The 13,187-nt window shown below is 52.7% G+C and overlaps 1 protein-coding gene across 2 annotated transcripts; it reads right to left on the bottom strand.

The window, feature by feature from the left end:
• Positions 1-6,560: 6,560 nt before the first annotated feature.
• Positions 6,561-12,982, bottom strand: RINL (Ras and Rab interactor like). Of its 2 annotated transcripts, XM_019808062.2 has the most exons (12): positions 12,879-12,982; positions 11,768-11,856; positions 11,415-11,574; positions 10,076-10,178; positions 9,747-9,819; positions 9,597-9,661; positions 9,181-9,330; positions 8,658-9,089; positions 7,959-8,276; positions 7,565-7,696; positions 7,254-7,426; positions 6,561-7,171 (listed from the first exon to the last, which is right to left on the bottom strand). In XM_019808062.2, the coding sequence occupies exons 2-12, from the start codon at positions 11,815-11,817 to the stop codon at positions 7,115-7,117; spliced, it is 1,713 nt and encodes a 570-aa protein (XP_019663621.2). In that variant the 5' UTR covers positions 11,818-11,856; positions 12,879-12,982; the 3' UTR covers positions 6,561-7,114. The 2 variants fall into 2 exon arrangements, with proteins under 2 accessions (XP_019663621.2, XP_034494814.1); XM_034638923.1 differs by lacking the exons at positions 9,597-9,661; positions 9,747-9,819 and having other exon boundaries at positions 12,879-12,961.
• Between the last annotated feature and the right edge of the window lie 205 nt (positions 12,983-13,187).

The following is a 13,187-nucleotide window of genomic DNA, read 5'->3' as shown; positions in this document are numbered from 1 at the left end:
TATTTATTTATTTGACAGAGATAGAGACAGCCAGCGAGAGAGGGAACACAAGCAGGGGGAGTGGGAGAGGAAGAAGCAGGCTCATAGCGGAGGAGCCTGATGTAGGGCTCGATCCCAGAACGCCGGGATCACGCCCTGAGCCTAAGGCAGACACTTAACCGCTGTGCCACCCAGGCACCCCCTTCCTCTTTTATTTTTAATCTGATACTATATATATATAGTATATATATGTATCTCAATGGTTCTCAGCAGCAACTTGTTAAAAACACAAATTCTAAAAATAAACCCTGGCATATGAGGTCAAATGATTTTTTCAAAAAGATTTTATTTATTTATTTGACAGAGAGAGAGACAGCCAGCGAGAGAGGGAACACAAGCAGGGGGAGTGGGAGAGGAGGAAGCAGGCTCCCAGCAGGGAGCCCGATGCGGGGCTCGATCCCAGGACTCTGGGATCAAGCCCTGAGCCGAAGGCAGACGCTTAACGACTAAGCCACCCAGGGGCCCCCAAATGATATTTTTTAAAAGATTTATTTATTTATTTGAGAGAGAGAGAGAGCACGAGCAGGAGGGGCAGAGGGAGAGAGAGAATCCCAAGCAGATGCCGTGCTAAGCGTGGAGCCCAAAGTGGGGCTTGATCTCAAGACCCTGAGATCACGACCCAGGTCGAAACCAAGAGTCAGTCAGTTAACCGGCTGGGCCACCCAGGCACCCCCCAAGGTCAAGTGATTTTTTTAAAGATTTTATTTATTTATTTGACAGAGAGAGACAGTGAGAGAGGGAACACAAGCAGGGGGAGCGGGAGAGGGAGAAGCAGGCCTCCCGCTGAGCAGGAAGCCCGATGCGGGGCTCGATCCCAGGACGCTGGGATCATGACCTGAGCTGAAGGCAGACACTTAACGGCTGAGCCACCCAGTTGCTCCTCAAATGATTTTTGACAGGGGTGCCCAGCTCATTCAATGGGAAAAGGACCATCTTTTAAACAGATGGTGCTGGGAAAACTGAATGGATATCTGTATGCAAAAGAGTCAAGTAGGACCCTTATCCAACACCATATACAAAAATGAACCTAAAATGAATCAAAGACCTAACTGTAAGAAGTCAAACTATAAGACCCTTAGAAGACAACATAGGGAAAAAGCTGCATGACATAGGATTTGGCAATGATTTCTTGCATATGACACCAAAAGAACAAACAACAAAAGAAAAGCTACATTGGACTACATCAAAATGAAAAACGTGGGACACCTGGCTGGCTCAGTCAGAAGAGCATGTGACTCTTGATGTCAGGGCTGTGAGTTCGAGTCCCATGTTGGGTGTAGAGATTACTTAAAATCTTAAAAATAACATAAATAATATAATACAACGTAACATAAAAAATAAAATAAAATTTCCTTTTGGCTACCATGTGGGTGGGGATTGGAGGGGATCCCCTGGATGGGAAGCCAGGAGGCAGTGGAGGCTGGGCTGGACCAGGATGGGGCCATGGAATGGGAGGATGGGGGGGCGTGGGAGGGGGGAGGGAGGTGTCCAGGATGGGGCTCAGGGCTCTAGTCTAGGGAATGGGGGCATCCTGAGGGCCCCCTGTAATGGGTACTAGGAGGAGGTATAGGTTTGGGGGAGATGCTGTGGCCAGTTTGGGACACCATGGGAGTGGGACCATAAGAAGAAGCATCCAGCACAAAGCCCAGAGCTCCAGAGTGAACAAGATGCTGGGTGTGACCCCACAGTCCTCAACCAGAAATACCCCAAACGCCCACCTTTTGCATTTCACTTTCCCGTACTTTGCCACATATCCACACACCTCCCATGTACTTAGCTACTGGATAGTTTTCTTGAAATTAACTCAGGTTTTTTTTTAATTCAACACATTTATTTAAAACAGGAAACGCCATGGGCACTGGGGTGGCTCAGTAGGTTAAGTGCCCACCTTTGGCTTAGGTCATGGTCTCAGGGTCCTAGGATCGAGCCCCACGTTGGGCTTGAGTCTGCTTTTCCCTCTCCCTCTGCCTCCAACCCCTCCCTCCCTGCTCATGTGCTCTCTCTCTCAAATAAATGAATAAATAATCTTAAAAAAAAACCAAAACAAAACCAGGAAATGTCGTTCCACTCTAGGAGGTGGAAAACCAGTATCACCTGTTATAAATAGAATACAGTCGTTGGAATTAATCCAATGACTCAGCAAGAACCAAGAGGAGGTGCTACAAGCATTGGCTGAAAGGCTGTTGGGGACAGGTTCTTCACAGGGTCCCAGGTCCCACCCACAGATGACATCACAATTCAGAGGGGGAAAGATCCGGCACTCACTTCCCGTTATGGGCAGAAGTGTGACCCTCCCCTCCAAATTCAGATGTTGAAATCCTAACCCTCAGTTCCCCAGAATGTGACTGTGTTTGGAGCAAGGGCCTTTAAAGAGGCGATTAAGTTAGGGGCGCCTGGGTGGCTCAGTTGGTGAAGTGTCTGCCTTCGGCTCCGGTCATGATCCCAGGGTCTTGGGATTGAGTCCCGCATCGGGCTCCCTGCTCAGTGGGGAGACTGCTGCTTCTCCCTCTGCCTCTGTCTGCCGCTCCCCCTGCTTGTGCTCTCTCTCTTGCTCTGTCAAAAAAATAAATAAAATCTTAAAAAAAAAAGAGGTGATTAAGTTAAAAAGAAGTCATATGGATGGCCCAGTACAATATGAATGGTGTCCTTATAGGAAGAGATTGGGAACTAATGTGACATTGTGTGTCAACTGTACTTCAATTTAATAAATAAAGAAGTAAATAAATATATAAAAACTTTAAAAAGAAGAGACTAGGACACAGATGGGCACAAAGGGAAGGCCGTGTGAAGACAAAAGGAGAAAATGGCCATCTGCAAGTCAGCGGGGGGAAGCCTCAGAGGAAACCAAACCTGCCAAGGCCTTGATCTTGGACTTTCCCGCCTCCAGAACTGTGAGAAACCAAATTTCTGTGCTGTACCCACCCCAACCGTGCTTTCCTATCATGGCACCTTGATCAAACTGATGTAGTCCTTCACTCCACGGGCACAGCGAGCACTGCCGATCGCGGGGCCCCGATGGGACACACTGAGGACACGGTGTCCACTCACAGGGCATATACTTCCCTCACCTGCGGGACTGGAATCTGATCATGAGGAAATCCGGGAACCGCGACTGCCCACAAGACATACCCATCCAGGATATAAAGAAAGTGGGGCGCCTGGGTGGCTCAGTCGAGGCTTAACCCACGTGCTCTGAGGACTTACTGCTTGGTGAAATGGGCCAGTTCACCAGGAGACTGTATGATTGCACTTAATGGAGATGTCTAGAATCATGAAAACCATGGAAACAGAAAGCAGAATGGTGGTTGCCAGGGGCTGGGGAAGGGGAAATGGGAGCTGTGGTTGATGGGCGTAGCTTCAGATTTACGAGACAAAGACTTTCAGAAATGTGTTACACAACGATGTGCATATAGTTCACACTATTATAACACAACAATGTGAATATAGTTAACACAATTATAACACCAGTTAACATCTAAAAATAGTTAAGAGGGTAAGTTTGGTATTATATGATTTTTACTACAATTATAAAAACTACGTATATACGTAAATGGATAATAAATAACGGTGCCTGGATGGCTCAGTCGGTTAAGCGTCTACTTTTGGCTCAGGTCACGATCCCGGGCTCCTGGGATGGAGTCCCGCATTGGGCTCCTTGCTCAGTGGGGAGCCTGCTTCTCCCTCTGCCTGCCACTCTGCCTGCTTGTGCTCTCTCTCTCTTTCTCTCTGTCCAATAAGTAAAATCTTTTAAAAAATGCATAATAAGTAAACACAATGGAATTTTTGGTGCCCTGCTTCCCTGAAGGTTCTTTTTTTTTTTTTTTAAAGATTTTATTTATTTATTTGACAGAGATAGAGACAGCCAGCGAGAGAGGGAACACAGCAGGGGAGTGGGAGAGGAAGAAGCAGGCTCATAGCAGAGGAGCCTGATGTGGGGCTCGATCCCAGAACGCTGGGATCACGCCCTGAGCCGAAGGCAGACGCTTAACCGCTGTGCCACCCAGGCGCCCCCCCTGAAGGTTCCTGAAAAGGAGGATGGTCCTCTCACGCCTCCGGGGCTCCAGCTACCCCACTCAGTTCTGTCTGGACAGAAGATCAGAGGTCACATCCTGTAGTCCCCCCATCCCTGCTTCCTGCTTCACTGCCCGGTGCAGCCATTTTAAGCTTTTTGGTTTTTTTTTTTAATTTTAAGATTTTATTTATTAATTTGACAGATAGAGAGACAGCCAGCGAGGGAGGGAACACAAGCATGGGGAGTGGGAGAGAGAGAAGCAGGCTCCCAGCAGAGCAGGGAGCCCGATGTGGGGCTCGATCCAAGGACCCCGGGATCACACCCTGAACTGAAGGCAGACGCTTAACGACTGAGCCACCCAGTCAGCCCTAAGCTTTTTGGTTTTTAAAAAAACAATTGCAAAAAACTTTTTCTGGCGCATTTTTTAGATGATGTTTAAAGTTACAGAATTTTGATGGGGCACCTGGGTGCCACAGCGGTTAAGCGTCTGCCTTTGGCTCAGGGCGTGATCCCGGCGTTATGGGATCGAGCCCCACATCAGGCTCCTCTGCTATGAGCCTGCTTCTTCCTCTCCCACTCCCNCCCCCTGCTTGTGTTCCCTCTCTCGCTGGCTGTCTCTATCTCTGTCAAATAAATAAATAAAATCTAAAAAAAGAAAGTTATAGAATTTTGGTCATTATGAAATACAAAATGTAAAATGTAAAACTGTAATAGCAGTACATTTCTTCACGAAATGGATCGAGGGGATTTTCCTACTTTATTCCTCTATCAGTAGATGCATGTCCCTTGTTGCTAGAGTGAGACTGGGTTGGATATGAATTCTACTCCATTTTTCTCTTGTGTATATTAAGTGCTGATTGACTGTTAAGTTTCCCGTGGCCACTGTGACAAATGACTACAGACTCAGTAGCTTAAGACGACAGAAATGTCTTCTCCTACACTCCTGGAGGCCAGAAGTCTGAAATCAGTATCACTGGGGGTGAAATCAAGGTGTGGACAGGGCCCCCTCCTTCTGGAGGCGCTGGGAGAGCATTGGGTCTGCACCTCTCCCAGCATCTGGTGGCTGACCGCTTTTTTTTTTTTTTAAGATTTATTTTTATTTGAGAGAGAGAGAGAGAGAGCACATGAGCAGGAGGGGCAGAGGGAGAGAGAATCTCAAGCAGACTCCACACTGAGCTCAGAGCCTGATACGGGGCTCGATCTCATGACCCTGAGATCACGACCTGAGCCGAAACCAACAGTCCGAGGCTTAACTGACTGCGCCACCCAGGTGCGCCTCTGAAGGCTTTCCTTGGCTTGTGATGACCCACTCTCCAGCCTTCAAGGCCGCCATCTTCAAATCTTTCTCTGCTCGTCTTCACATCATCTTCTCCTGCTTGTGTCAAATCTCCCGCTGCCTTCCTTTTATAGGGACATGTGTGATTGCATTTAGAGCCCTCCCCCAGATAATCCAGAATAGTCTCCCCATTTTAAGATCCTTAATCTAATAACATCTGCAAAGACCCTTATCCAAATAAGGTAACGCTCGTGGATCCCAGAGATTAGGACAGGGCGATCTTTTGGGTAGCCACCTTCAGGCTACCACAGAAACCTTGGCATGGAATCGTTCAGCAAGTATGTACTTAGCATGTCCTGGTGCCAGGCGTTTGGCTAGACCCTGAGAACATAGCTATGCACAGGACAGAGCTCCCTAGCCTCCTGGAGCTGACATTCTAAGGCCGCACTGTCCAAAATGGTAGCTCCAAGCCCTAGGTGGCTATTGAGGACTCGGAATGTGACTGGTCCCCCCTGAGATGTGCTGAAATTTTGGATTTTGAATATTTTGCACACATGCAAAAAGAGTGTTAAATAGTGCAATAATTTTTGGATTTTTTAAAAAGATTTAAAATTTTTAAGTAACCTCTACACCCAAGCTCACACTCACAACCCTGAGATCAAGAGTCACGTTGGGGGCGCCTGGGTGGCACAGCGGTTAAACGTCTGCCTTCGGCTCAGGGCGTGATCCGGGCGTTCTGGGATCGAGCCCCACATCAGGCTCCTCCGCTATGAGCCTGCTACTTCCTCTCCCCCTCCCCCTGCTTGTGTTCCCTCTCTCACTGGCTGTCTCTATCTCTGTTGAATAAATAATAAAATCTTAAAAAAAAAAAAAAAGAGTCATGCGCTCCACCGACGGAGCCGGCCAGGTGCCCCTCATTTTTGGATGTTGATGACACGTTGAAGTAATGACATTTGGGGCATATTGGGTTCAATCCAGTGGGCTATTAAAATGAATTTCACTTGTTTCTTTTTAGTTTCTTGGAATGTAGCTACTGCAATATTTAGAGTTACATTTAGAGCTTGCATCGTATGTCTGTTGGGCAACCTAAGGGGAGGGAGACTATGGACAATTAACACAATAAATGAGCACATATAATGGTATGTTAGGAAGTGGTAATTTCTACGGAAAATAAAGAACAGGGTAAGAGAGTGTGTTTGCTTCCTGTTGCTTCTGTAACAAATTACCACAAACTTAGCAGGTCGAAAATCCCACAAATTTATTATCTTGCAGTTCTAAAGGTCAGAAGTTGAAAATAGTTCTTAGAGCCTAAAATCAAAGGCCCAGTCTTTGGAGATTCCAGGGGAAAAGCCGCATCTTGTCTTTTTCAGCTTCTAGAAGGTGCCTGCTTTGGCTCCTGGCCACCTCACTCTGACCTCTGCTTGCAAACTCACATCTTTCTCTGATCGGGCCCCGCCTGCCTCCCTCTTAGAAGGACTCCTGAGATTCTAGTGGGCCACCAGAATGATCTAGACGAATCTCCCCATGTCAGGATCCTTTGTTTAGTCACATATGTCAAGTCCCTTTGACCATGTAAGGTAACATACTCACAGATTCTGGGGCATCGTAAGGGGACATCTTGGGGAGAACATTATTCTGCCCTCCACGGGGAGGGGCAAACCAGAGGTGGGTTCCTGGGGAACCCCTCCTCCTCCCTGCACCTAAGCCAACAGCGGTCAGAAGCTGGTGCCTTCCTGGTGCCTCCGGAATCTTGCCCGCGGAGCAGGAGGGTTTGAGACCCCTCATCATCATTGGTCTCTGGGCACAGGGTCTCTTGCCCATGGTTCCTCAAAGGGTAGGCTGACCTGTGGGGAGGGGCGGGAGGCTGGGTCAGAAAGGTAACGGATCCAGCGCTCCCCTCCGCCCGCAGTCCGGAGGGACGATCACCTGGGCTCCGGCGTGGCCCTGTCTGTCCTGTCTGTGCAGCGTCCGCCTGCTGTGCCACTGGCGCAGGGAGGCGCGAGCCTCAGAGCTGAGCCCCTGGGGCGCGCGGCCCGCATCGGGCTGGTAGTGAGCGATGTGGTGCAGCGCCCCAAACCACGTGGTCAGGTAGTACCCGGCTAGGGACAGGAAGGGGTGGTCAGCGCAGCTCTCAGGCTACCCTGGTCGTCCGAGGTCTCGCCGCAGTTTGTCCGCCCCCCCGCCCCCGCTGCAGGGCGAGGCTGTTGGGTCCCGGCGTTTCTGGGGTGGGAGCTCACCTTCTCCCCGTAGCTCGTCCGGATCCAACAGCTCCATGAGAAACTCCACGTCCAGCTGCGTCTCCCCAATGTGCGGACTCCAGATCAGTTCTTCGGTCAGCGCCGGCAGGAAGGCGTCGGCCCCCAGGGGCTCTGGCGGAGCGGGAGGACAGGCTCTGAGGTGGATGGGGACGTGCAGACGCCTGCCTCGGATCCCCAGGACCGCGGGTGCTGGCTGCCCTTCCACCTTGCTGTGCATGCAAACGCTTCTTACCAGATCCCCAGGCTCGCGTAGACGCCTCTGGCTAGAGCGTGCCCTCCTCTCCCCTCGACGTGCACACAGGCGCCTCCCACCCGGCTCCCGCCACCCTCAAGCCACCGCACATCCAGGTGGACGCAGGTAAACCTCCTTTACCTTGGTTCTCGCCCTGAGCCAGGCCCGCGTAAACGTCACTGCACACCGCCAGCAGCAGCGCCACCTTACGGCGTGGGGCGCAGGCGGCGTGGAGGTGCGCCAGCCGCGCGTGGATGCGACTCCGCAGGACGGGGGCGGGGCTCTGCCCCTCAAGCCCCGCCTCCTGGAGACCCAGAGGCCCCGCCCCCGACCGTAGGGCTATTTGTCGCTGCCGCAGTCGGCGCAGCTCCTGGGCTCGGAGCGTGCGGAGTCGCGTCCACAGCGCAGGCTTCAGCGGCGCCAGCACCGCCCGGCACAAGGCCGCCTCCACCGCGGCTCCTGCGAGGGGTTGGCGTGGGTGAGCGAAGGGCCGCCGGGCTGACCCCCTCCCCGGCGCCAAGCGCCACCCGTCCCTGGCTTCTGGCCACCCATAAGTGTAAACATGGGTGAGCGAACACGTGTGGAAGAGGGAGCCTGGGTGTGAACACGCGCGTGGGAGAGAGAGTGCGGCTGTCTCGCATGTGCGAGACGGAGCCCTGGTGAACGGAATAGGAGTTACTATATGTAGGAAAAGGCGTGAGAGTGGCAAAGCGAACAGGTGCGCGGGGATGGAGAGAAAGAAGTTGGGTGTGGACACACGTTAGCCCCAAGAGATGGCAAAGGAGACCCCGAGTGGGGTCAGGGAATGGCCATAAATTCCTTCCCAGTCCTCCTTATTACCAAGATCGTCGTCCTTCTGGGGCACCCCAGGCCCCCCGCTCCCAAAAACAGCCCTGACATCGGGGTCCTTAGATAAGTGATCCTGGAGGTCAGTAAGGAGGTGCCGCACATCCTGAAGCAGTTCTGTGGCCGGGTCCCCAGGCCTGTGGGGGCCTCTGGCATTTGAGGTGAGGCGCGCCCTAAGGCTCTGGAACTGCCTGGCCACGTAGCTGCCCCGGGCCCGGGCCAGAGCCTGGATGTGTTGGGTGAGCACATCCTCAGCGCCGTTCTCTTCATCTTTGTAGTCGTCCGCATTCTCATCCTCGTCCTCGTCCTCGTCCTCCCTCTCTTTCTCCTCCACCAGGCTGGCCAGAGTTGGCCCAGGATGGTGTACTTCTGGGCTGAGCGGGCCTTCAACCCAGGAGACCCGGTGAGGGGCAGGGTTCCTGGGGGCTGGATGTGAGGAGAGAGTTGGGTCCCACAGAACAGCGTCCGTAGCTCCCTCGTGCCTCGGGGGCCCAGGGCCCTGTCCAGCCCAGCAAACCTGAACTGTGTCTTTCTGCGGTTTCTGGAGGTGTCTCCGGCGGGATCTCCTCCATCCCCCACCCTCTGTGTGTCTCCAGGTAGAGTTTATTCACCATGGAGAGCACCGTCTCAGAGGTGTTGGGGTGGACACTGCCAGTCAGTGGAGGACCTGGGGACCAACATAACCGAGGTGTCCCAGATGTCCAAGGAGCCAGCCTTGCTTCCTTCAGGGGACTGGGAGACTTAATTTCCAGCCTCATTACTGGCTTGGCCCCTGGCCCCTTGTCACTCAGGCCCCGGAGTCAAGCCTCCCACAGATCCCTCACCCCCATTTTATTCTTCCTCAAACCCAGTAGTCTGGTCCCTGAAGGGCCATCCTACTGGACCAAGGAGCCTGGAAAGTATCTCCTCCCTCCTTAGGGAACCATCCTTCACCTGTGTGTTTGTCTCCAGGCCTTAGAGTGGGAGGGGGCAAGAGCAGGGTTCTGGGCAAAACATCCCTGAGAAAAGATAAGGGGCAGCTGCAGTGTGGGTGGGATGTATTAGGGATGGACCCCCTCAGACCTTTTGATGGGTGACCTGTACCTGCTGGCTGATAGGAAGGCCAGGAGATGGGGCAGGTCTGGCATGCAGAGGTTTGAATATTCCAGAGACACACCTGGGGGTAGGGGGCAACAAGGGGCAAGGAAGAAAAGTTGAGGGGTGGCAGCCTCATCTTCCCTGGGACTCTCTCTTCCTCAGGGTCAGAAAATACCTTCAAAACAGGAAAATTTCTATCCTTTGGAGTCCCCATCTTTTCCTGTGTCTGTATGTTTGCATCCCACTTATGGCACCAAATAGCATTTGGGAGATATTTTGGAAGCAAAGCTGATTAAATTTGCTGTGGGCTGGAATCTAGGGGGTAGGCTCCTCACCTCCAGGAAGCTTCTGGATCTGGTAGGTGTGGACTTCTCCTGGTGAAGCTCCTGTCCTCAACACCAGGACCTGGTTGGGGTCATGTCCTGTGACCAAGAAGCTCTGAAGGGCGGGGGAGCGTGGAGGCAAAGGTCATCTTTTTTTTTTTTTTTAAGTTTTATTTAAGTAATCTCTACACCCAATGTGGGGCTCAAACTCACAACCCTGAGATCAAGAGTGGCCCGCTTTTCCAACTGAGCCAGACAGGCACCCCGAGGCAAAGGTCATCTTGCAGGGGATTGTGCAAATCTCTGTTACTTTTGCCTGCCTGGCATCCATTTCCCTTATTTTGGATTCCACACCTCAAATTTCCTTTAAAGAAACCCACTCCCTCCCTTAGTCCCTGTGGGTGGGACTAACTCCCTCCAAGCTCTAGGGATGGTCCCTGTGACCTGACCTAGCCAATAGGATAAGAGTATTTTCTCACCACTGTGATTGGTTCAGAGACGGGCATGTGAATCAAGCCCAGCCAACGGAAATCTTCCACAAGATTTTTGCTGGAGCTCTTTATAAGGAAGCCTCTTTTTACACGGGGATTGCTAAGCTTGTGGGATGTGGCCACGGGCTGGGGACAGCCATCTCTTCCGCCACAAGGACACAGCCCCCTCAACTGGATAGTTGCCTTATCCAAGTCCACCCCCATTCCTTGCAGAACTGCAGCCTTGTTCTGGCATAATCTGCCCAGATGGAGAAGACGGATGATGATGTAGGCAGTGTTTCTCACCTCTGGGTTTATAACTCCCAGGTGAGCTTTAAAAAAGTATTGCCACCCGGGTCCCATCCACATATTTTGAATCAATTGTGAAGGCTTTCAGTTTTTCTGGTGCAATTGGTGGCTTCCTTTCCTTTTTTCGCCTGCCTTGAGCACACACGTGTGCTTGGACCTGGGGTGGCCACTGGGCAATCATGAGGGGAGTCCAAGGGAATGGCAGAGAAGCTGGCCTTGGTGTCACTAGGGCTGCTGCACCCGAGCCTGCGGCTGCCTTTCTGCATGAGTCAGAAAGATAAATGCCTATTTGCCTAACTACTGAAGAATGGGAGTTTGTTCCTTGGGCTTCCCCACGGTTGAACAAAGACAAGAAATGGGATGAGGAGAAATTTGTAAGTTGTCTAATGCTCAGGATCCAGACATTCCTGCAATTCCCTTCACATCTGGGTTTTTTTCAGTCATTGGAATCAGTAAGGAGCCTTTTTGGTTTGCCTGGCTTGTGGGGTTTGTCACCAGGAACCAGCAGAGTCCTGCCTGACCCACGGTGTCTCGGGGAGGGTCAGAGAAGGTCCCTGGCTGTGAGTACTCACCCCTGGTGGCCACAGCTCAAGAAGGGCTTCTGCATCTCGAGTGTCCAGCTCTGGGACCTGCCACACCCCCCACGTCCTCCACAGGCGAAGGAGCGGCTCTGGGGTCCCAAGGACCCCTACGGGGGTCTCACCTGCTCCATTCAGCTGTGATGGAACCCATCTGGGACAAAGAGGGGCCCAGGAGACCCGGGGTTAGAGGTGGGCAGTTAGACACTAAGGTGGGGTCAAAGGGGCAGGAAGGGGAAGTCCAGGGATGAGATGGGATTCAGGGACTTCTGGGGGGTGGGCATTGGATGGAAGGGGCTTCTGAAGCCCAGGGAGGAGTTGGAGACCCGAGCCCCAGCAGCCCTCACCTCTCTCCGTTGATGGGGCCTGCAGAGGCCTCGTCTTCCGGCCGGGCCATCCTCAGGATACGGGAGGCCAGCACGCCATGGTCTGGCCTCTGGCAGGGAGGAAGATAAGGCTCAAGGTGGCTCCAACCCAGTGGTAATAATCAACATATTTACAACCAATATAGCAGAAACCCTGACCAATCAGAATGGACCCAGGGCCCCTTGTTGTGGCAGGTGTGCATTCTTTAGTCGCCCGGATGGTGGGGCGATCTGGGGGTCCCAGGAGGGAGGCCAGTGTGTCTTGGGGCGGGGAAGGGAGGACCCAAACTGACAGCTATTTACTGAGTGGCACAGAAAGATTTCAGCGTTTGACAATTGTCGCTGCCAAAGTCCAGACGTGGACCAGCTGAGTAGCAGCCTTTGCCCAAGCCCGCGCCCAGACATGAGCGCAGCCCGTCAGTGTGACCTATCTTCTGCAACGTCCCCTCTTCCTCCCTTCCCAGGCCACAGGGGGGCCCTCAAATGTTCCCTCCCCAACATTTTATTAGGGACATTTTCAAACATCCAGAAAGCCAGAGGTTTGGAGGGAACATCCTACACCCGCTACCTAGATGTTATTGCTGGCATTTTCTTTTTTGCTTTATACCACATCTGTCCCTCTGTCCACTGGACTTCAACCCTTCAGCAGGTACGTAGTACTAGCTAGTGGGAGTTATCACTTCAGGTGGGCATTTTTGAATATTCCCCCTGCAGCAGTGCCAGGAGTAGGACCCCTGGGTCCATTCATCTGTGCACCAGATACTTCCTAAGAACAGGCCCAGACAGTGCCCTGGGGAAACGGTGGAGGACAGAACAGGCCCCTGCCCTCTGAGGGGTGTAACGAACGGGGTAACGAACAGCTAAACAGATCAATCAGCCTGCTGACCAGAAACCCGGGGTTTTAGGAAGGGTGGGGACAGTGAGCAGGTGCCCTGTCCAGAGCAGGCAGGAAGGGTGGGGGCAGGGAGGCAGATGCTCGCCTGGGCGGCCGGTGGTGCTGGGCAGGGCGGGATGGGGGCAGGAGCCTGATACCAAAGGGAGGCAGTGGGGGGTGACGATGCCAGCCGCTAGCTAGGTCCCTGGGGACCCCTACCTGTTCTCGGAGGGGAGGCCTGGAGTAGCAGGAAGTGAAAGTGTTCCTCGCAGAGAGAGGAAGCTGGGCGGGCGGGGGGAAGAGGCGGGGCTGGGGGGGTAATCTGAAATCGACCTTCCTCTCTTTCGGGGGCTCAGGCCTTAGGTGACTGGGCTTTGGAGGAAGGAACTCTGGTAGTCTGGGAGTCTGGGGGGGGAAGAGCCGCGGGGCGCTCTCGAAGCCCCCGGAGTCCCATCTACACTCTTGGCTGTCTCTCGTAAGAGCCTGGAGGGGTACTTGGTTCCCCTAACCCCCTCCCTCCAGCTGCTT

The sequence above is a fragment of the Ailuropoda melanoleuca genome, chromosome 12 (assembly GCF_002007445.2).
Source record: "Ailuropoda melanoleuca isolate Jingjing chromosome 12, ASM200744v2, whole genome shotgun sequence".
NCBI lineage: Eukaryota > Metazoa > Chordata > Mammalia > Carnivora > Ursidae > Ailuropoda > Ailuropoda melanoleuca.
The sequence above is the reverse complement of the archived record's forward strand: the minus strand, read 5'-3'. Positions and strand labels throughout refer to the sequence as shown.